This window comes from Oryctolagus cuniculus, chromosome 2 (assembly GCF_051225735.1).
Source record: "Oryctolagus cuniculus isolate XC-2025 breed Fujian yellow rabbit chromosome 2, ASM5122573v1, whole genome shotgun sequence".
NCBI lineage: Eukaryota > Metazoa > Chordata > Mammalia > Lagomorpha > Leporidae > Oryctolagus > Oryctolagus cuniculus.
Genome location: NC_142868.1, coordinates 182,719,324 through 182,741,210, shown reverse-complemented (window position 1 = coordinate 182,741,210; position 21,887 = coordinate 182,719,324). Strand labels below are relative to the sequence as shown.

The window sequence follows — 21,887 nt, the reverse complement described above, 5'->3', positions numbered from 1 at the left end:
GAGGAGCCCTGAGCGCCGCCATGTTTTTGTACGGCTGGCGCGCAAAGCACGTCGGGAGCGGCGGGGTTGGTTTTGAAGGCGAAGACGGCGGGAAAGTCCATCCGATCCGAGAGGGACTGAATGAGAGGAGAGGAGCTAAGAGGACCAAGGTAGAGGACTGAACGGCCTTTGAGAACGGATTCCGTGTGCCCGGGGGCGGAGTAGAGACACCGTGCCCTCGGGCTCCCGGGGGTGAGGAGGTGGGCGTGGACACAGCTGCTGGGACTTGGGGGTCGCGGTGGATGCGAGCTGGAGGGCCTGGCAGGGTCAGCCCGGCCGGAGAGGCGCGGAGATGTGACCTGGGTGTCGTTTCCTTCTCCAGCAGGGACGTTTGGGGCCCCGGTGCCGCCTGCCTGCCCGGCTTCCTAGGAAGGCTTTGGGAACCTGCGATGGAGCCGGCGAACGCCTCCCGTCCGGACGGCGAGCCCCACGGAGGTATTGAAGTTTCCCCCTGCCGCTTCGCCGCCCTTCTCTCCCGTGCCCGCTGTGTGACCAGGGCCGTGCGCGAGCAGACGGGCGAAGGGAGCCAGCGTGGACCCCCCGAGGGCGAGGCTGGCGGCCGGGCCAGGGCAGGTGTCGCTGGGCGCCCGCCCCCTCGAAGTTTGGGGCTCCAGTTGCAGGCAGTGCTACCCCGCGCCGCACTCCCCTGGACTCCTTGGGGCGCTTTTGCGTCCATTCCTGCCGGGCGAGGGCCGGTGCTGGTTAGAGCTGGCGTCTCGTCCTGGCCGCCCCTTACAGTGAGTGTGGGCCTGAGCAGGTGGTTTTACAAGGCCAGGGTCAAGTCTGAAGGGTTCTACATCAGCGTCTCGGGAAGACGTGCATAGAACTCAATTTAAAAAAAGTAATTCCACAGCCTTAAAAGCAGCTGGCGAGGGTCTGTGGGGTTGGTGAGCCTGCTTTTCTTGGAGTCACTGAGTAGCTTAGGCTGGGACTTCAGGTAACACATATGTGGGTTCAGAGTTGTTACTTTAGTACTAAAAGTAGCTGTGGTTACTGTAGGCGTCAGTGCCATGGGCGGTGGGGGATAGCCCCACACCTGTTTTTTTGTTTTTTTTTTTTTTTTTTTTGACAGGCAGAGTGGACAGTGAGAGAGAGAGACAGAGAGAAGGGTCTTCCTTTGCCGTTGGTTCACCCTCCAATGGCCGCCGCGGCCTGCGCGCTGCACTGACCCGCGCTGATCCGATGGCAGGAGCCAGGTGCTTCTCCTGGTCTCCCATGGGGTGCAGGGCCCAAGCACTTGGGCCATCCTCCACTGCACTCCCGGGCCACAGCAGAGAGCTGGCCTGGAAGAGGGGCAACCGGGACAGAATCCGGCGCCCCGACTGGGACTAGAACCCAGTGTGCCGGCGCCGCAAGGCGGAGGATTAGCCTAGTGAGCCGCGGTGCTGGCCAAGGCCTGGTTTTTTAAATAAGCCATGAGGTGGACGACTGGGATCTTCCAGAGCGGTGGATGGAAGGGTTGTCCTGGGCTCCTGCTGCCCGCAGTGTGGGCATAGCTGTTGCTTGTTCTCTGTGCGGCTGATTTCAGTTCTTTCAGAAGGAAGTATCCTGAGCTCCGCTCGTCTGGGAGGAAGAGTGCCGAGTTTTAGTTGCAAACCGGGTGATTGCTTTTCTGTCCCCTTTCTGGGACGGAAGTGACTGGCTGAGATGGGCGGCAGGCTTCCAGAGCCGGCGACAGCAGCACGGGGCGACAGGCGGCCACGGTTCTGGGCTTGTGTGTGTGTCAGAACTCTGGGGATGTTCCTGCGTTGCAGTAGTGTAGAGTGGACCCTTGAGGACAGCACTTGACGGTTTCAAGTTATTTGCATCGTTCTACGTAGAAGGTGGGGAAAGTTCCACGCACATGAGTACTGAGGGGTCTTTATGTCTATAAATTAGGACTTGACTAAGCGTCTCTGTGCGGCCTTCTCCGAGTCTAGGTGTGCCCTTTCCCGTCACGCCCTGGAGCACAGCAATCCCGGTGAGCCCTGGGAGGACAGGGGCCGTGCTCCATCGTCACAGTGTGAACAGCTTCCAGCACAGGCCCTGGCCACGGTGGGTTCTCGGCACAGGTTGTTGGGTAAACAGAAGCTGGCTAATAAGGCAGTTCCCACATGTTGATGACTAGGACTCATTTATTTTTTTTTTTTTTTTTTTTTTTTTTTTTTTTTTTTGACAGGCAGAGTGGACAGTGAGAGAGAGAGACAGAGAGAGAAAGGTCTTCCTTTGCCGCTGGTTCACCCTCCAATGGCCGCCGCTGCAGCCGGCGCACCGCGCTGATCCTGGCAGGAGCCAGGAGCCAGGTGCTTTTCCTGGTCTCCCATGGGGTGCAGGGCCCAAGCACCTGGGCCATCCTCCACTGCACTCCCTGGCCATAGCAGAGAGCTGGCCTGGAAGAGGGGCAACCGGGACAGAATCCGGCGCCCCAACCGGGACTAGAACCCGGTGTGCCGGCGCCGCAAGGTGGAGGATTAGCCTATTGAGCCACGGCGCCGGCTTAGGACTCATTTATTAAGGTTTTCTTTTTTCTGCAGAATGGGTAAGTGTGCTTCTTGCAGTAGTAGACGTTTCTGTAAGCATTTGCTGAAGTAAGCTCACTGCAGGAGCATCGGGGCGTGCTGTCCGCCTGTCAGGAAACACTTACAGAGCCTTTACCGTAGGCCGTGCACTGCGCCGAGTGTTAGGGACACGTGGATAAGCAGAGCGCGTGGTGCCTGACTGGGGAGCTTTTAGGGTGCATTGGGAAGATAAACGTTTACTGGAATGATCACTAATTACAACCGGAAGTGCAGTATGGTCTCTGCGGGAGTCATGCCGTTGAGCACCGTGAGAGGTGCTGACCTTGTTCCGAGGTGCCACAGAGGTTCCCAGAGGAAATGTGTGCAGGGTGCCGACGAGCTGGGGTGGGTGGAGCGCAAGGTGGCGGGAGGGGCTGGGGAGCCTCTGCTGCAGGGGGATCGCATGTGTGAAGACACGGGGCTGGCCCAGCGGGCTGTGAGGGGGCCCTGGAGGGAAGAGAGGAGGAGATGGGGGTACTGATGACAGGAGGGGAGGCAGAGCAGCGGGTGGTGTGGAGTCACCGACAGAGGGCGCTAGCTCCGTAAGGTAATCAACCAGATTTCGAGTGCTCCTGGGGTGTGCAGACCGCCCAGTAACCTTGCAGGAGCCAGAGGTGATGGAGTCTTGGACTGCAGTGTAGCTGTGCAGATGAAGAGATGCCAGGAACACACGTTCGGTAGGATTTAGTAACAGGCGGGGTGAAGCATGACACTGCGTGTCCAGTTTTCCCCGGTGAGTGATGGGCTGGCGTGGAGGAGTTTGGGGGGAGGTGATGAACTCAGTCTTGGCCGCGGGGCTCCTCTGAGACTTCCCAGGAGATGCACTGGAAGCAGATCAGGAGCGAGGGAGGTGCAGGTCAGAGGCGCCTCCTTGAGACGCTCACTTACACGCGGTCACCAGGCTGTGGGTAGTGGAGAGATTTCGTCAGGAGGAAGAGATCCTGGGACGGAGCTCCGGAGAGTGCCAGCGTGCACGGGCCAAGGAGAAGGGTTGCGCCTGCACAGCAGAAACGCGTCCAGAGAAGGCGAGTGCAGGCGCACAGGAGCTTTGTCGCGTTGGTTACTGTGTCCCCAGTACCCAGATAACGCCTGCCATGAAGTAGTTGCTTAGCAGACATGCGTGGGTTGAGGCAGACCAGGACGCTGGTAGGGTGGGATTCAAGGGACGCGAGTGTGCGGGACATGATGAGCAGGAGAATCGTGCGCTACCAGGAGGTGTGAGGCCAGCGGCAACTTAAACTGCTCGTTGGTCGCAGTGTGGACATCATTCGTGACCTTAGAGTACGGAATGATGGGAACGGGCAGTTCGGACTTGGGTCAGTGTTCGTTCTGAGAGGTCACAGATCTTGGATTTCAGTCGTCGGCTTGACTTGTACATGGGGGGGGGAACAGCTCAGCTGGCCGCCAGGTTCTGGAAGACTGTCCCGCTCCGTCCCTGAAGCGCTTCCCGCGCCAGCGTCAGAAACGGGCTCCTGTGCGGTCTCCTTTCCCCCCTTAGGTGTTTTGGCTCACCTGGAAAGGCTGGAGGCACAAGTGACCGAGTCCCGCACAAAGTCCGCAGAGCGGCAGAGGGCTCGGGCAGAGGGAGGTGCCCTCGGGGCCAGGATACAGAAACTGCGACGTCTGCGAGATGAGCTGAGGGCCGAGGTGCAGCGGCGGCGAGCCTCGGTGAGTCGGGGTGGAGGGTGACGGGTGACGCCGCGGCTCTCCTGGGGTGTGGAGTAAAAGCACGGTCGGATCCCGTGGCTTCCTTGTGATCGCGTGAGGTAGTTACGTTGCTTGGTCCTGCCAGTGATCCATCCTGTGCAGCTGCTGTCACTGTCACACTCCTGATGGGCCTGGCCATTCTCATACAGGCTCGAGCTGCCCTGTGTGAGCGGGTCACCTCGGACTCGGTGTGTCTGGAGTCGTTGATACTTTTGTCCCTAGGGCCACCCGGTCTCCAAACCGCACGGGAAACTCGCAACTTTCCCGTTTTTCCAGTTTCCTCTCGGGCCAGAGTGCAGCCAGCGAGACCCGTCAGATTTTCCTGTGTGTTGTCTGCGCTGGGTCCCTGCTTTCCCGAGCTCCAGGATCATCTACATGAAGAGTAAATGCTTGTCTGGTGATTGGGACACCAGGGTTACCACGGTGGTCTGCCAGTGGTCCTTCTTCCAGCCTTTGTGCTTTGCAGTGAACCCTGCGTGGCGAGGAAATGCCCCATAAAGCACCGCGTCACTCCCCAGCTCAGAGACCTCAGTAACCGTTCATCACCCAGCGCGTGAGGTCCTCCCGCCTGTCATCCTCCCTCCCTCCTCCTCCTCTCCTTCTTCTTTATTAAGGTAAAATGCATGTAAAGTACAGAGATCCGCTGGACTCCTACAGAGCTGTAGAGGTACAGCTGACATCGCTGTCAGCTAGCGACTGGGTAGCTGCCGTGCAGGTCAAAGTCCAGAACACGAGATTCCAGGGCCTGAGCGCTCCTTCAGTGCCTCCTGGTCAATTCTTCAGGGTGACCACTGATCTCATTCTGTCACTGTACATTGGTTTCTGCCTGTTTGTGAACTTTACGTCAGTGTACAACAGTGTACTCATTGTGTCTGGCTTCTCCCCTAATTGTTGTCAGATTCACCCATCCTGCTGCACTTAGCGATCTTTTTTTTTTTTTCTTGGCATGCTGTAAATCTATCTGTGAATATACAGCAGTTTGTCCTTTTTGCTGTTGGTGATGTGGGATTATTTGGGTGGTTTCACTAGGGTACAGTGAGGACTACAGCTTCTGTGAACATTCTTGTTCCTGTCTTTTGATGTAGAAATACAGTTTTCTATTATGTGTATGCCGAGTAGAATTGCTGAGCCATAGGTTATATGTGCAAGTTTCAGTAAATACTGTCAGTATGTGTGTGTGTGTTTAAATTTTATTCGGGGTCAGTGCTATGGCGTAGCAGGTGAGGCCGCCCCCTGCAGCGCTGGCATTCCCCTGTGGGTGCTCATTTGCGTCCCGGCTGCTCCACTTCCCATCCAGCTCCCTGCTGATGTGCCTGGGAAAGCAGCAGAGGACGGCCCATGTCCTTGAGCCCTGCACCCTGTGGGAGACCCAGAAGCAGCTCCTGGTTCCAGGTCGGCCCCGTTCCAGCCATTTGGGGAGTGAACCAGCAGATGGAAGATAGCTCTCCCTCTCTCTCTGCCTCTAACTGTGCCTTTCAAATAAATAAAACCTTATAAAAACAAAAGATTAATTTATTTGAAAGGCAGAGAGGGAGAGGAAAAGATCTTCCATCTTCTGGTTCATCCCCCAAATGTGTACAGTGGTCAGGGCTGGGCCAGGCTGAGCCAGTAGCCAGGAACTGCATGTGGGTGGCCCCAGTCCAAATGCTCAGGCTGTCTGGTGCGGCCTTCCAGGTTTATTAGCAGGGAGCGGGATCAGCTTGGCACTCTGTGGCACGCTGGCAGCACAGGCAGCAGCCTAACTACTATTGCATCTCGACACTTGGCCCTGCCAGTTTTGTTTTTTAAGACTTATTTACTTATTTTACTTGAAAAAGATAGTGACAGAGACTTTCCATCTACTGTTTCACTCCCCAAGTGGCTGCAGCAGCCTGGCCTGGACCAGGCCGAAGCCAAGAGGTCCACCCAGGTCTCCTACATGGGTGATAGGAACTCAAGTACTTGATACCATCTGCTGCTTCCTAGGCACATACGTAGGGAGCTGGGTTGCAAGTGGAGTAAGCAGAACTCGCACAGGCACTCTGATACGGGATGCGGGTGTCCCACGTGTCAGCCTCACCTGCTGCACCCAGTACCCACCGCAGTCTCTCTTTTAACTTAAATAGGTCAATTTTAGTAAGTTCCTCTGTATGTTTGCTTCTGAAAATTGAAATACATGACAGTTTCCTTTATTGGGATTGAAACTCTTGGAAACCAGAAAGTCTAGTTACCTGCCGTAATTATTACGCCCTAGCCTAAATAGTCAGTGTTTTCAATACAGATGACTTCGCATTTCAGAAGGACATCGCAGAACTCCTAGTATGTTATCAGCATTACTGATACACGAGTCTGTTAGCGCGGGATAGCTTTCCTCTGTACTGCAGACAGTTAGCAGCGGGACCGGCGCTGGGGCCTGGTGGATTAAGCCACCACCGGTAGCACCAGCCTCCCATATGGGCGCCAGTTCAATTCCCTGCTGTGCCACTCCCCATCAGCTCCTTGCTAATGCACCTGGGAAAGTAGCAGAAGATGGCCCAAGTGCTTGGGCTCCTGGCTTCAGTCTGGCCCGTATATGGGAGTGAACCAGCGGATGGAGATTAATCTCATTTTTGTCCACACTTCACTATCTGTTCTTATCTAACTGACGCTTAAGCCTGTTAATTCCTAATTGTAGCTGCTGTACTTTCTGGTTCTAGGATTTCTGATTGTTCTTTATAGATTTCTGATCTTTGGTGTGGGTCTCCATCATTCAGTCTGTTCCGGATCGCTGAACCTCCATGGATCTGTTGTTTCCCTCCCCCCCGCCCCCCCTTGGCTTTTGGTCCTGTGTTCCCTTTTCTGGTATGCCTGTGGGTCTTTGACCCAGCAGTGGGTTTTGTGCATGAAAATGAGTCACGTATCTCCTGCAGAGAGGATCTTAGTGTTCTTTCTGCCGGCAGAGCAGTGCATGGGCTTCTGAATGATGCTATTGAGGCCGCCTGTTTCCCAGTTGCCCTCGCTGCTAGGGAGTAGCCCTGCTTGGGCCCTAAGTTTGACAGCTTGGAGAGTGCTGGGGACAGGTCTGTCAGGCCTCCCTCCTTTGACAGATACTCTGAATTTTGTAGGTTTTTTTTTTTTTTTTTTTTTGATTTATTTTATTTATTTGATAGGCAGAGTTACAGAGAGAGGTCGAGACAGAGAGAGAGGTCTTCCATCCGCTGGTTCACTCCCCAGATGGCTGCAACAACCTGAGCTGCGCCGATCCGTAGCCAGCAGCCAGGAGCTTCTTCCAGGTCTCCCACGTGGGTGCAGGGGCCCAAGGACTTGGGCCATCCTCCACTGTTTTCCCAGGCCACAGCAGAGAGCTGGATCGAAGTGGAACAGCTGGGACTAGAACTGGCGTCCATATGGGATGCCAGCACTTCAGGCCAGGGTGTTAACCCGCTAAGCCATAGCACCGGCCCCATAAATTTTGTAGTCTTTTAACCTTTAGCAGATTCATTCTTTCTCTTGTTCTTCTTCTTGGTGTTTTGGCTTTTTTTTTTTTTTTTTTTTTTAAATATTTATTTATGTGAGAGAATTACAAGAGGAGAGAGAGAGAGGTCTTGCGTCTGCTGGTTCACTCTCCAGACAGCCACAACAGCCAGATAAGGCCAGCCCGAAGCCAGGAGCTTCTAAGACTAGCAAGTGAGTCTCTGACATGGGTGTAGGGCCCTAGGACTTGAGCCATCTTCCACTGCTTTCCCAGGCACACTAGCAGGGAACTAGGTTGGAAATAGAGCAGCTGGGACTCGAACCAGTGCCCATAGGGAATGTCAGCACTGCATACAGCAACTTAACCTGCTGCATCACAGTGCCAGCCCCCTTTCTTTTTTAAGATTGACTTTATTTATTTGAAAGGCAGCATTACAGACAGACAGGGAAGAGACATCTTCCATCCACTGGCTCACTCCCTAAAAGGCCACAATGGCTGCACCTTGGCCAAACTGAAGCCAGGAACTCTCTCCAGTGCGTTCTGGGTGGCAAGGCTCCAGGTAGTTGTATCATCTTCGGCTTTCCCAGGCACACTGGTAGGGAGCTGGATCGGAAGCAGAGCAGCCAGGACTTGCAGTGTTGCTCCAGTACAGGATGTCGGCATTGCGGGCAGTGGCTTTTCCTGCTGTGCCACAGTGCCAGCTCCTAGCAGCGTTCTGTTGGGTCTCTTAGCACCCAGGCACACGTGCAGTTCAGGAACCATGGAGACACTGGAAGACAAGCTGCTGACAAACACTGGGCTCACTTTCCCATGGGATCGTGGCCCTTAGAAAGGGTGCTGTGGTGACACTGAGCCCCAGTGCTGTCTCCCTGATGGGGAGACTTGTTTCTGCTTGATCCATGTACTAAATGACAGATCAGCCAGTGCTCCAAGGGGTCAGCGTCAGAGCGTTTGTCTTTGCTTGCCAGTCCTGGCTGTAGGCTGTTCTCCAGTGCTGCCAAACCCTTGCCTGGCCGCTTGCTGGCTCCTCGTTGGTATCTTACCCAGTTTGCATAGCTGTTCCTGGAGGAAGGGTAGCCTGGTACCATGGCAGCCAGAAGTGCTGATCCTAGTCGAGGCTCTGAAGCCTGCAGTCTGACCCAGACCTTCTGCACGGCCCCCAGTTCACTCACTCCATTCAGCCTGGACTCCCCCCCCACCCCCGGCACAGTCCTCTGCACTCCCAGCCAAACCCTGGCCATTCATCAGCCAGCAGTTTCCAGCGCCGTGACCCACGGTTCTCCTGTGACTCCAGGGCACTAGCGGCCACAACAGTGCTCCTTTCTTGATTGATTACACAGTGGAACATGCTCTTCATTTAGCTCCTCCCCGGTGTCCTGAGGGCGGGAGCTTTGTGGTGTCCTCCACCGGACCCGGCGTGACTCGCTACGTGTCGTGCAGGTTAAAGCGTCCACTGCCAGTGTACAGCCTGACCAGACAGCGGGGATGAGCGAGCAGGACGTTTTGGAGAGACGATGGGAACACGCAAAGGCCATGCTGCAGGCGTATCGTTTCACAGGTACGGCTCTCTCCTGGCCTGGCGTGGCGTGGCTGCCTGGCTCCTAGGGAGTTAGGTTGCCAGATGTTCCTGCCGGTCCTGGCAGACGTGAGACTTCCTTGCTGTCCGTGCCCTGTCACACGCCGTGTGCTGGCGTGCTGCGTGTAGGCACAGGCATCCTGACCTTTAGGTCGGCCTACAGCGGAAGACTGGGTGACGGCTGGCGTGGTCCATTCGTGTTAGCGCTGTGTGCGCTGGACCCTGTACCCGAACTTTGCTTACTGCTGCCTCAGTTTATGCTGCTGCTCTCCAAGTTTGACCCCTTCAGGTCTGTGTCCCAGGAAAGGGATCTGTTATCTGTCATCTGTGCCGCAGGAGGACTGGAGGAAGAACTGGGGACAGTCACAGATTATTGGACACTCAGGGAAAACGGGCAGTGAACTGGAAATGTCCCATGTCTCCCTCCGTGATTGAGCAGTGAGCTGGTGGTTTCTCTCCCACCACGCCTCCCTGGTTGGAACAACTCAGTCTGCCAGTGAGCCAGAGTCCAGAGGTAGAACCTCGGCAGTCTCTCAGCTGCAAACCCACGCACGTAACGGCCCAGGCGCAGGCCCCGGGGCCGCTGCTGGCCTGCGTGGAGGAGCGGGGCCTGGCTGCCTGGCGCCTGCTGACTGGCGGTGTCTCCACCTCAGGGCTCAGCGGACGACTGACCAGCCGCGGAGTCTGCGTGCGCATCAGCACGGCCTTTGAGGAGCACCTGCTGGAGTCCTACTTCGTGGATCTTGTCATCCAGAAGCCGCTGCGGATCCTTCGCCACTCGGTCCCGGTGTTCATCCCTTTGGAAAAGATGGCTGCGCAGCACCTGCAGACCGACATCCGGCACTTCCTCTTCAGCCTCTGCGAGCACCTGAATGCGTACGCGGGGAGGAAGTTCCAGGCGGACCGCCTGCAGGTACCGGGCCTGCGCGCGCCAGACCCCGTCAGGGCCCGGGACAGACGTGGAAGGGAACAAAGACGTTTCCTAACTCACCGCCACGGCCTTGGGAGCTGCCATCGTCACGTGCTTTGTTCTGTTCTCCACCCGCTAGGGCGACTTCGCCGCCTTTCTCACTGGGCCCCTGCAGAGAAACGCACTGTGCAGCCTGCTGTCGTTTACGTACAGAGTGGACTCGGGGGCTCAGTCTGTCGCCTTCTCCGCTAGACTGCTGTACGAGGACCTCACGGTCACTCTCCCAACTCGCGTCACCGTGGCATGTGAAGGTAGGGGGCAGGAGCCGCCGTCTGCTCTGCTTGTGCGGGCTGCCTGGGGCGGAGGGAGAGTGGGCCCCTGCAGGCACGTCCTTCTGTTGGCCCGCTGTAAGTGTCCCCAGACGCCGAGGTGCAGACGACTGCGTTTCTGCCAGTTTGTCCCTTTTGTAACCAGTAAGCGTCCCTGCCCCCGCCACCGTTCCTTTGATTTATCTCCTTTGGAGACCTCTCATAGAGACACCTGTTGAGGCTATCGTCGACAAATGAGAGTGCACTTGGTTGTCTCGTCTCCTGCACACGGGGCTTTGTCAGGACTGGCGGAGGCCACATGACGCTGCCTCCGCTGAATGCGTCACCGTAATGTGCCTCGGGCAATGGGGACAGGGGCTTCTGGGAGGGGGACTTTGAAGCTGCCTCAAGTGTTGCCTCACAGGCCTTAGATCTCTGGGCAGAGTCTGATTGAAGTTCCCAGTTTCAAAATTCCCTTGACCCAGTAAAGGGCAATGCCTTGGAGCCCCAGACTAGAAAGGAAAGGAAAGTGCGTGGGCCGGCACTAACGCTGGTTGTACAAGGAGTTGGGATCTCCTTTTTCAGGGACCGAAGCCTTATCCTGTTCATGGGAACACCAGCGAGCATCCCATGAAGCTCTGTTCTCCACGAAGCCCCTACATCAGGTTTTCGCTTCATTTGCAAGAGAAGGAGAAAAGCTGGATATGAGCCTCATCTCCTAAAGTGCTGCTTCACTGGAGCCCGTTAGAAGTGAGTAATTAGGGCCGCATTGGCCAGGGCCAGGGCCAGTGCACCAGGGACTGTCCTGATGAGAACAGACACCCAGTTTCCTCGGCGGGGAGCGCCAGCTTGGAGTCTCCGAGGTTTCTGGAGAGTTCGCCGTCACTGCCTGGTGACCGGTTACGGTGCTCAAGGTCGTTTCCCCTGAGGGGCTGTGATGGGAGCATATACGGGAGCAGAAAGCCAGCGCTGTGTGGTGTGGGGCAGTAGAAGGCGCTTGGTCAGACCAAAGAGCATTTCTGCTTTTCATGGAAGCTGGAGTGTTTGCGCCTCCCTGTGCTGAGTGCTGAGAAGGACATTCTCTGTGCAGGTTCAGGACGTGAGGTAGAACGTGTGTTAGTTCCCTACAGCACCGTCGCGGGGTAGCGACCTTCCCTCTGCCGAAGCCCCAGCTCACGGCGGCCGCATTCCCAGTCCTTTTAGTGAACTCTGACCCTGCGCCCGTGGGCCTGGCACTGTGCACTTAGGGCCAGCAGACAGGTAAGAAAACCTGTGTTGGGCCAAGTTCTGGTTCCGTCACCACCCCAAGCTTCCCCTAGACAGGATGAGGTGAAACCGCCACAGGTCAGGGGGGTGCAGGGGGCGGAACAGCCGCCCTCTGGTCTGGACCAAGGGCTGGGTTAGCAAGCACTGTGCAGACAAGTAACGACGAACAAGTTCAAGTGGAATAAAGCTTTTAATAAAACAGTCTTGTTCTTTATCAATACCTGTAAGTTCTCTTAAAGCAGTAGCAAAGGCGACTGTAGCAAGAGCTCAAAAGGCAAGGCAGTATCAGAAAGTGTTTAACAGACAGTTAAAAATATAAACGTATTGATCTGTTTATATATTTTTCTTTCAGAAGTCGCCCCTCCCCCACCAGGTGAAAGGAACTATTGCACTTCCTGCTCTGTGACGAAAGGGACGGGTTCCAGGGGAACCTTTCAAGATTATCAGGACCAGGGCCACGGAGCCTGGCTCGGGTCAGAGACGCCCCGTCTGCAGGTGAGCCCTCTTCGGAATGAGAAGCACTGCTGGGGTGCGGCTGTGGGGGGCGCTCACGAGCACAGCTCCCCTGCCACGCCCCTGCGCTGCGGTCCTGCTCACAGTGGCCGTGGCCTCTTGGGGGTGAAGGGCTGAGTTGGACCCGGGGCCCTGGAAGGACTGTCCCAGAACTGCGCCTATGACCCTGTGCTGGGGAAGCTACAGGCACACTGAGGAGAGTGGCCACTCAGAGCCCACGCGTCCACGAACAGATGAAGGCTTGAGGAGAGCTGTCGACCTAGCGTCTGTGGGAGTGTGCACACGCCAGCGACGCGGCCGCTCAGGGGTTGTCGACCACCTGGTGGGGCAGGGTCACCGAGGAGCCGTTGGGGTAGGCAGCGGGCTTGTCCCGCCCCTTCAGGAAGAAGGTCAGCAGTTCCCCCTTTCCTTTCACAAAGATGGGGCCGCGCCTCACGAAGCGGAAGCCGTACTCTCGCAGGATCACTTGCGTTTCCTCCACCACCTGTGGGAGAGCGGGGGTCAGGGTGGAGCCTAGGCCACGCCAGGCCTGGTGCTCTCCCCGGAGCATGGCTGCGCTGGCCTCCATGCCTTTCTGGCCCTTGCCCAGTCCCAGCAGGCTCACGGGCTGCCCTTGCCCAGAACTGCAGATGGCCAAGGCATCTTCTCCCTCTGGAGGCCGCCCCCAGCACACCCCACACTCGCTGACGTACCTGAATGTTGCCCATGACCCCTGTGGACTCCATTCTGCTGGCCACATTGACAGTGTTGCCCCAGATGTCATAGTGTGGTTTCCGGGCTCCGATGACGCCAGCCAGAACCCCTCCTTTGTTCATGCCTGGGGTAGAGGCCACAACTTGTCACTACCCTCGGGCCACCAGTGTCTGACCCGCAGCACAGAGCCCCTGTGGGACACGTCCTGCTTCTCACTAAGCTGTCTGCAGGAGAGCAGAACCACGGCTCCTGTCTAACCTCACCGCGTGCTTGGCCAATGTCAGCTACCCCCAGGTGCACCAATGAGTTAGGGTGCTCATGACCAGTGTCTGACACACCCTGCAGCTAGGAGGAGTGCATGATGTTAATTCCTTCCAAAGGGCAGGCCCAGAAACCCTCACCCGCTGGTGGTCACTCAACAGTAGGAACAGGTGTGGCTCGACTGCGCCCCCGCCCCGCCACGGTGTCCCCTACCTATGCGCAGCATGAAGTTGTTGAAGGACTGATTGTTGATGTTGGTCAGCGTGTCCTTCATGGCGAGTGCGAAGTCGGCCAGGTCGGCCAGGTGCTGCCAGCGCTCCTTGTCTGACTTCTCTTCCTGGGCCCGAGCAGCAGAGCGCACTTCAGGCCCCACCCGGGCCCACAGCCAGCGCAGCCTGCCCACAGGGGAGCCCTGCGCCCCTTCCTTCCTCCCTCTCCGGAGCCCAGCTCCACCGAGTCCCAGGGCCGCGCCCCCTGTCCGGGCCTCAGTGCCCCGTTCAGCGTGGCCGCCCATTTGGAGCCCTTCCCTAGATGGTAAGCATTTGGGCCAGTGACTGCAGCCCCTTGATTAAAGTGGAGATGGGTGGTAGCAGGTCACGGAACAGTGGACATGCAGGTAAACTTATTTTGCTGCAGAAACTTTTAAGAATCTATCCATGGCCGGTGCCGTGGCTCACTAGGCTAATCCTCCGCCTTGCGGCGCCGGCACACCAGGTTCTAGTCCCGGTCAGGGCGCCGGATTCTGTCCCGGTTGCCCCTCTTCCAGGCCAGCTCTCTGCTGTGGCCAGGGAGTGCAGTGGAGGATGGCCCAGGTGCTTGGGCCCTGCACCCGCATGGGAGACCAGGAGAGGCACCTGGCTCCTGCCATCAGATCAGCGCGGTGTGCCGGCTGCGGCGGCCATTGGAGGGTGAACCAACAGCAAAGGAAGACCTTTCTCTCTGTCTCTCTCACTGTCCACTCTGTCAAAAAATTTAAAAAATCCATCCATAGTTTTTCCATAATACACATTTCCATGAACTGCTTGAAGCCGTAGGACAGGTGTACCGGCGACGTGGCTGAGTGTTTTAAGAACAGTACGCCAGCAGGGCCCCGCAGCGCCTCCCCTCTCCCGCTAGCTGACTGGAACTGGCTGCACGCTCAGGTATGCACCTCTGTCAAAAGGAACTTGTCATCGTTATGTAACTGTGTAGCTGGCTCCTGCTCCCCGGTTCTTAGGAAAGTACAGAGCACAGTAGTGGGGCTTTGGTGTGTTTCCCACTTTCTCTGGCTCAGGAAACCTGCTCAGTAGCCCCTGCCTTGTATGTGCTGGTGGGCGTGGCTGGCCCCTCTGGGTAGCAGCAGTGTCAGCCACTTTCAACCTCCCGCTTCCTCTAACCACTGAGTGACTCGCTACCTTGTTGGAGCTGGTAAAGCCATTGGTGTTGACATCTGGGGTGACTCCCGAAGCCGCCATATAGGTGCTGCCAATGGTTTTGATCTTCGTGATGACCCGAAATTTGGGATTGTCCAGGAGCTGAGGCCAGAATTAAGGAAAAAGAATTGTCAGCAGAGTCCAGGGAACTGAATCCACTCAAGGACCCCTCCCCTCCAAAACACCCACGAGATGCCGCCTGGATCACCCCACTGCTGATCGGCCACATGAACCTGTGCGAGCTTCCGTTCTGAGCCTCAGTTCTCACAGCCTTAACCTTGAGATGAAATTGCCAGCCTCTCCTGGGGTGGTTGGGCCCGAACACAAAGCCAATAAACGTTTACTGAATGAATTGTGAGCGTGGGTGGTATCAGTGGCCTCAGCATCTCGGTTGCCCAGTTACCCTGTGAGCCCACAGGTGACTGCCCCTCACAGCCCCAGCAGTTGCATGAAGGAGCTCTCTGGGACAGGGTAGCCATTTGCCCTCGGCAGCCCGGCCTGGGACATGGTCGGAGATTCGGGCGGGGGTGGGGGTGGGGCGCTCACAGAGTCAAAGTCGGAGATGATCTCGTTGAGGAAGCGCAGGCACTCGATGCCCCCGTTGTTGATGCTCTCCTCGGTGTAGAAGTCAGCGAAGTTGGGCAGGGAGGCGAACATGACTCCGATCTCATCATAGGACTGGCTGTACAGCTCCTAGAGAGGCAGGGCCACAGCGCTGCAAGAACCACTGGCGGAGGGTGTGGTGCCGCGGAGCCACGCCTGTCCTCACACTGTCCTCGGGTCCTCCCGACCCCGGGTTACCCAGACAGCGCCAACCAGAAGGAAAGGAAGGGCGTGGTGGAGCTGGGAGCCATGCTGTTGAGAGCAGAAGGGTGGGTCAGACCCACGCCACCTAACCACACCTGTGGCAAAGCCTGGGAGGCTGTGGGGCTTCTGGTACTCTGGCCGGCCGGGTCTGTTCCTATCTGGGTCAGGTGAGGCCACATGGACTCAGGCTGCAGCCCAGGGCCCGGCTCACCTCATCTCTCTTCTTGGACCCCAGGAAATGGCGCGCCACGTGCTCAGGCAGCATGTTGGTGACCAAGGCCTCGTTCCAGCGCCGCATCTCATTGACACGCTCCTTCTGATCGTGGACCTCCATCTTCCACAGGAACAGGGTCCGTGCCAGCTTTTCCACCTGCAGACACAGGCAGAGGCACAGTGTGCTGTAAGCTGGCTGCTTTCGGAAAGATGGAGATGGTCCACTCGGGGAACCTGGAGAGAGGGTGGCTCAGTGGCCGGGAAGTAACCAGAAGTGCCGCAGCCAGGATCTCGGCCTGTGCTGACAGCCGAGAACCAAGAGCCTTCCTGTGCGGAACCCCCAGGCCCTCGCAGCTGTGGAGTCTGGTGGGCAGCCGCAGTGGTGGGAGACTCCTAGCCCCATGGGAAAGACCCCTTTCCCAGCAGGTTTGGCCCAGAAAGTGCCTTGAGAAAGCTGCACTTCCCCAGGTGAGCCACTGGGGGGCATCTGAGCCAACAGCGCAGGTTCCTCGCTCGGCTCCTTCCCTGACTGCCTCCCCCTTTACCCTACCACAGGAACTGCGGCTCCCTCTCTTCTGGCTCTGTGGTCAGTGTTAGTGCTGGTGACCCCTAGTGCCAGGTGAGTGCAGGAGCCACGAGCCCCAGTCCAGGGAAGGTGGTGGCTTGCCCAGACACAGGGCATGCTGGGTACAGGGAACTAGAGTTCTCTAGGTGCCTGGGGCTATGCTGAGCACGGGGTGGGGGGGTGGGGGGGGGTGGGGTGTGCAGGCACTCACGTGGCGCGAGAAGTAGTAAAAGCTCAGCATCATGACCAGCATCATCGCTGTCATCGAGTACTTGGATGGCATCAGCGGCAGCCTGCTGGGCAGAGAGGCGTGCGGCTGAAGAGAGCGCCTGTGCTGCCCTCCCGGGAGCCTCACCCCTCCCAGCCGGGTCCTGCTGTGTCCCATCAGGCCAGCTCCCATCCAGGTGCTCATGGGAGCCAACATAACCCTGGTCTCCCATGCAGCTGGCAGGAAACCATGTACTTGAGCCCTCAGCACTGGCTCCCAGGGTCCACGTTAGCAGGAAACAGGAACTGGGAGCTGAACCAGAGCTGGGAACTGACCCCAGACATGCTGATGTGACAACACGAGGCCTAACTCCTGCCAGCCCCTCCCAGCTACACTTGGTGTTCACCTCACTGCTGGGGTGAACCCAGGGGCTTAGTAAGCAGAGCGCCACCCGACGATGGCAAAGGGGCCACAGCCATGTGGGAACGTAGTAGAGAGTGCCGTCACACTGGTGGGACTTCAGCAGTGGGACCAGGGCGCGACTTGACTTTGGTATCATACCTCTTGCCCGTATCTTTGTGTGAAGCTGTGATTGATTTCCAGTGCTGTGTGCTGTGTGGTGTATGAATACGTCAGTTTACGTATCTGCTTACTGCTGGCGTCACCTGGGCTGGTCCGTTAGGTTTCAGATGCGTGAGCGTTAGAGAAGGCTACGATGGACATTCCTGCCCAGACGTCTGGGGGCACCGTGTGTGACTTCTCAAGTACATCCCAGTATGCAGGCGTGCAAGTGCTGAGTCGGGGTCTCACTGCAACTTTACTAAGTAACCCAAACTGTTCTCTCAGTTACCACTGTACTTAACTTTTTTACCAAATTTTCAGTGTACAGAAGTATTTCGTTACGGCTTAGTTTGCATTTTCTTTAGTACATGAATATCTTTATTAGTGGCCACATAAGATTTGTGTGTGTGTGTGTGTGTGTGTGTGAATAGCCGATTCAAGTCTTCCATCTAATATTAGCTAATGTTTTCTTTCTTAAGCTTAGTTGAAGGTCTGTTCAACTCACTAAATCTTAAAATGGTGAAACTTGAGAGCCAGGACGAACCTTCCCGAACTTCTAGTCAGTGTGAAACGCTCGGGCAAGGTGCCCTGCCTGGCACTGACTGCGGCGGGGCGGAACCCCACTCTCTCCGCGTTGTCCGGCCGTCTCCTGCCAGCGGTCACGTGCCACTGTCGCCCCCTCGGCGGCCCCTCACCACCACCACACACTGCTGTGGTCTCCAGGCCTCACTGACGAGGAGTCCCACACGTCCCGGCCCACACCAGGGTCCCCCTGCCTCCTCCCTGGCTTTCCCACAGAAACACGTGCCAGGGCGGGCGCGTGCGCGGCACGGCAGGTTCTAAGCCACTGCCTGTGACAGCAGCATCTGTCACGGCACCGGTCTGGGTCCTGGCTGCTCTGCTCCTGGCGCTGGCTTCCTGCTGTGCCGGGGAAGGCGGCAGCCGACGGCCAGGTGGCTGTGGGAGACCTGATGGAGTTCCTGGCTTGTGCCTGGGTCACTTGGGAGGTGAACCAGTGGCCAGGAGATCCCTACCCCCGTGCTCTAGCATGGATATTGCCTCTGGAAGGGGGAATTCGTGACGAGCTGGCCAGCCTCGTGTCCTGTCTAGAACAAGGCCCTGAGTGCAGGCCAGGACGGACGCAGCAGGCCTTACCTGTCGGTACCGTTGAGCCCAGGGGCGGAAACGACCTGCATCTTCTCCAGGGCCACCAGGGGGAAGCTGTGGATGGGTCACTGCTCACTCGGCCGCTCTGGGCATGGACGACCGCAGCCCACCCGGGATGAGTGCGGCGCCGTGAGCCCTGGCTCCCGTGCAGGCCTTTAGGGAGCGGTAAAGCCACCACCCCGCGTGGCCCAGGACCTTGCCGTGCGTGGGGCCTCGGGGGCGGGCGGGGGGAGACCACACACACCCTTCAGACTCGGCCTCACCCGTGCTCCTGGAAGCGCCTGTGGTCGTACTCGTCGAAGACGGGGCTCCAGGCGGTGAGGTTGATGGCGGCCACGGCGCCCGTGACGAGCAGCATGAGCGTGAGCTTCACCATGTGGCTGACCTGCACCAGCATGATGGTGGCGACGAGCGACAGCACGGCCACGTAGCTGTAATACTTGGGGTTCTCCAGGCAGCCGCCCCCCAGCTCCTGCCCCGCCGTGCCATTGCCCGGTCCCGCGTAGTCCTGCAGACAGCTGAGCTGCAGGCGGGCAGGGGACAGCGGACGCTGCTCAGGGACGGCGGTGCCACGGCAGTGCCCTCAGCAGCCCCAGAAGCACGGGCAGTGTAACCGGAGATGCAGGTGAGGGACCGCTACCCAGAGGGCAGCAGGGCATGGCTGCAGTCGCAAAGCCTCGCCCCTGCGTGCAGGAACTCGATGGGGCTGGACCCGCCAGGCCAGGAGTCCGGTCTTGGGGCGCCTGCTCCAACGCTCTGCCCACCTCCCACGGGGGCCACTAGGCCGCCCTGTCGTGATGGCCCCGTCACCCCCTCTGCCGCCTGTCCCCCACTTCCATTGCCAGCAGAGGTGGGCAACAGAAGGGGCACCCGTTAACTGAGCCAAACCGCTGCCTCCTGACCTTCACCCCCGGGCCCGTCTGGCTCTGGGCAGGCTCCATGGCGTCTGCGGCCCCTTGCGCCTCAGCCCGCCAGCCGTGTGCAGGTGCCCAGGCTCAGGTGTGCGACACGACAGCCGCCTGGAGTGCCTGCCTTCTCTCTCCAGTGGTCCTTGGGCTCCTCCCTCACAGCCCCAGAGCTGTCATGCTACAGCCACAGCACGTCTCCTGCTGCCTTAATTCCTGTGCTTCAGTCACAGAAAATACAGCAAATATTCACTTGGGGAAACGTATACAGTGCTCCCGAGACTGGAGGGAGCTGGCCAGGTGCTGGGTGTGGTAAGTGGCTGCCCCAGCACTCGGTGCCCAGTCCGTGCCCTGCGGCTGCCAGTGACCAGATCTGGGCTTCCAACTCCTGTCGCTCCTCCCCGAGAAGGCACCTGCCTGCCCCTGGCTTCTCCACGGACCCAGCAGGGAACAGAAGCTGCTCTTGTCCCTAGCCGTGGGGACACGCGGCTGCTGACGGTCTGGCCGCGTCCACGTAGGAGAAGCGAGTGCCTTCGGTGGTACCGGCTCAGCTCTCGCTGGATGCTCGGGACCGGCTCGCCGCGCGGAGGCTGCAGGGTGCCCTGGGCAGTGAGCCTCGCGGGAAGGGAACGGGGTTGGGGGTGGAACTGCTCTGCTCGGGTTCCTGACTCTCAGGCAGCGAGTGTTCTTCCTACAGAACTGGACGCTGCCAGCGGCCTCTCGGGGTGACTCCAAAGCTTAAATGCGCCAGCATCTAGGACTCCAGAGGACACACGAGACTGTGCTCGCAGGCGACAGGGGAGAGGGAGGAGCCCGGGTGACGAGGGGCGGCACGTGCAGGGGGCTGCGTGGCAGACTGCCCCGTGTCTGATGGAGGCATGACCTCGTGTGCCAGCACGGGCGCAGCGAGCTCACCATGTCCACGACATTTGCCATCACCAGGATGAAGATGGCCAGCATGGCCCAGGTGTTCCTGGCCCAGCGGGTCTGGTCGATCCACGTGGAGAAGGCTACCAGCTTCTTAGGAAAGGCCTGGAAGGGATGGAATGCGAGGGCCGTGAGCCGCCAAGGGCCGTCTCCACACACTTGACCGCCAAGCGAGTCCCCAGAACTAGAAAGTAGGGTCCTGCCCGGGAGCCAGCCCAAGGGCCCTGCGGGGAGGGGCGCGGGGTCCTGGTGCTCGGGCAGAACCGCAGCCTGCACGTGCCCGTGGCCTCCAAGGCAGACAGGCGCCTCCCGAGACAACGTGGGCAGCTTGCACAAGAGGCGAGGCCAGGCCGGGCATGGTTTTCAGGGCCCAGCTGTCCCTGCCTGTCCTCCGTCAGGTCCTCCCAGTCACCTGGCAAACCACCCGTCTGGTTCTCTCATGAAACACTGCTTTGCCCTTGTGGTTCCCGTCAAACGTTCTGCCCGGCATCCCGGGGCCCTGCAGTGTGGCTTTCAGGGTCTTTCAGCTAAGGCCCACCGGCCCACCTCCAGCGGGGCTGCCCTGTCTCCACCGAGGCGCCCCCGCCCCGCCCCCCCCACCCGCTCAGAGCAGGGCAGCTGTGCACCGCCCCAACAGGATGGCCCAGGTGTCTGTCATGAGCAGACAGGAGGCCTCCCCAGAGAGGCAGGTCTTACCCGGGGAAAGATGGCAGCCAGCGAGCAGACGGTCAGGATCAGGAGCAGGACCTCCCCGACCACAAAGGTCACGTAGTTTGTCATCAGCCTGTGTCGGACAGGTGACGACTGAGGAGGGCCTGAGACTGGGCAAGCGGCTCAGAGAGCGGAGAAGGAGAGACAGGGGAGGGCGGCCCCTCCACCACAGCACAGGCCTGCGCCTGGACGTCCTGGGCAGGGCCAGGCAATCGGCAGCCACTGCCTGCATGGACATGACCCTGGGGGCAGCACCAGCTGCCTGCAGGGCCTGGGGACGTGCCATGTTCCGGGGGTGTGGGGGTGTCACGGACAGCCTGGGCAGAGCCCCGCAGGACTCTGGGAAGGGATTCTCAGGAAGGAGTACGGCCTGACCTCGCCCAGGGGAGCCGCCACCGCCGCCTCTCCCCTGCCCCCACCGAGCCCCTCCCAGACAGGGCTCCAGAACACTAGGAACACACAGGACTACCACCAACCTCAGCGCACGGCTGCAGTGGAGTTCAGCCCTCCGTCTGCACCCTGCCTGTGTGGACAGCTCCCACGCGGGCTTCCCCACGCCCACCCTCTCCCCCAGCACCCGCCAGAGCGGCCGGCCGGTCCCTTGGACCTCACGTGTCCACCGCCTGACTCCACGCCTCTCCCGCCTGCCTCTCCCCTTCCCACACCCTCCACCCTGCCAAGTGCTCACAGAGCCTGCTTTCCCGCCAGGACGGCCTCCCAGTCACCCATCAGTCACCACCAGTCCCCAAGCGCAGACCCCGCCCGCTGTCCCCCCTGTCAGCCATCTGTCCCCAGCCTTCCCAAGCCATGTCACATGGGGGTTCTCTACTCGTGTCCCCAGCGGCCACCAATTTCTAGGGTGGCAGCTGGTGGTTCAGCTGTGAGGGCCTCCCCGTCTTCCCTGCTAGAACACAAAGCCAGGAGACTGGCGGGTCGCCGCCGTGTCGCTGCTCCGTCCCCAGGGCACACGGCAGAGCCTCAGCACCCACCCCCAGGGCTCGAGGTCTCAGAGTGCGCCTGCCCGGGACTGACCTGCCCGTGACCACGCGTCCAGGACCCGGGCCAAGCGGCTGAGGCCAAGACTCCACACCCTTCTCTGATGGGCACCCTGAGCGAGGGGGAGGGGAACAGCCGCCCTGCAGGGGGCGCTGTGGCGAGGCCATCGCTG

The 21,887-nt window shown here is 58.9% G+C and overlaps 2 protein-coding genes across 12 annotated transcripts in view; one reads left to right on the top strand and one right to left on the bottom strand.

Moving 5' to 3' along the window:
* Positions 1–8: 8 nt before the first annotated feature.
* CENPO (centromere protein O) lies at positions 9–15,007 on the top strand. 8 transcript variants are annotated; one of them, XM_089326746.1, is made up of 10 exons: positions 9–149; positions 362–474; positions 1,959–2,073; positions 2,198–2,557; positions 4,075–4,244; positions 9,157–9,274; positions 9,946–10,205; positions 10,342–10,513; positions 11,096–11,260; positions 12,129–13,043. In XM_089326746.1, exons 4-9 carry the CDS (start codon positions 2,554–2,556, stop codon positions 11,230–11,232), a joined length of 861 nt encoding a protein of 286 aa, XP_089182872.1. In that variant the 5' UTR covers positions 9–149; positions 362–474; positions 1,959–2,073; positions 2,198–2,553; the 3' UTR covers positions 11,233–11,260; positions 12,129–13,043. The 8 variants fall into 8 exon arrangements, 7 of the variants coding, with proteins under 7 accessions (XP_089182872.1, XP_017196405.3, XP_089182873.1 ...); XR_011386754.2 differs by lacking the exons at positions 1,959–2,073; positions 2,198–2,557 and adding an exon at positions 11,601–11,770 and having other exon boundaries at positions 12,129–15,007; XM_017340916.4 differs by lacking the exons at positions 1,959–2,073; positions 2,198–2,557 and having other exon boundaries at positions 12,129–15,007.
* ADCY3 (adenylate cyclase 3) overlaps positions 11,948–21,887 on the bottom strand; it is an 80,945-nt gene continuing 71,005 nt past the window's right edge. Inside the window, exons 11-21 of one of the 4 annotated variants that reach the window (XM_051843206.3) lie at positions 20,705–20,792; positions 19,997–20,113; positions 18,440–18,699; positions 18,165–18,230; positions 16,452–16,536; positions 15,674–15,832; positions 15,202–15,348; positions 14,638–14,757; positions 13,457–13,580; positions 12,982–13,106; positions 11,948–12,773 (exon numbers count right to left, since the gene is read on the bottom strand). In XM_051843206.3, coding sequence (XP_051699166.3) covers positions 12,591–12,773; positions 12,982–13,106; positions 13,457–13,580; positions 14,638–14,757; positions 15,202–15,348; positions 15,674–15,832; positions 16,452–16,536; positions 18,165–18,230; positions 18,440–18,699; positions 19,997–20,113; positions 20,705–20,792 — 1,474 coding nt within the window. In that variant the 3' untranslated portion in view covers positions 11,948–12,590. Of the gene's footprint in view, positions 13,107–13,456; positions 13,581–14,637; positions 14,758–15,201; positions 15,349–15,673; positions 15,833–16,451; positions 16,537–18,164; positions 18,231–18,439; positions 18,700–19,996; positions 20,114–20,704; positions 20,793–21,887 lie in introns of all 4 variants that reach the window. The other 3 variants (XM_051843207.3, XM_051843203.3, XM_051843204.3) reach the window with 3 other exon arrangements.

Excerpts from the sequence above, each read along its gene's own strand:
- CENPO (XM_017340916.4), top strand. The coding sequence starts at position 121 with ATGAGAGGAGAGGAGCTAAGAGGACCAAG. Across the intron at positions 475-4,074 it reads GGACGGCGAGCCCCACGGAG|GTGTTTTGGCTCACCTGGAA; the intron begins GTATTGAAGTTT and ends TTCCCCCCTTAG. Across the intron at positions 10,514-11,095 it reads CGTCACCGTGGCATGTGAAG|GGACCGAAGCCTTATCCTGT; the intron begins GTAGGGGGCAGG and ends CTCCTTTTTCAG.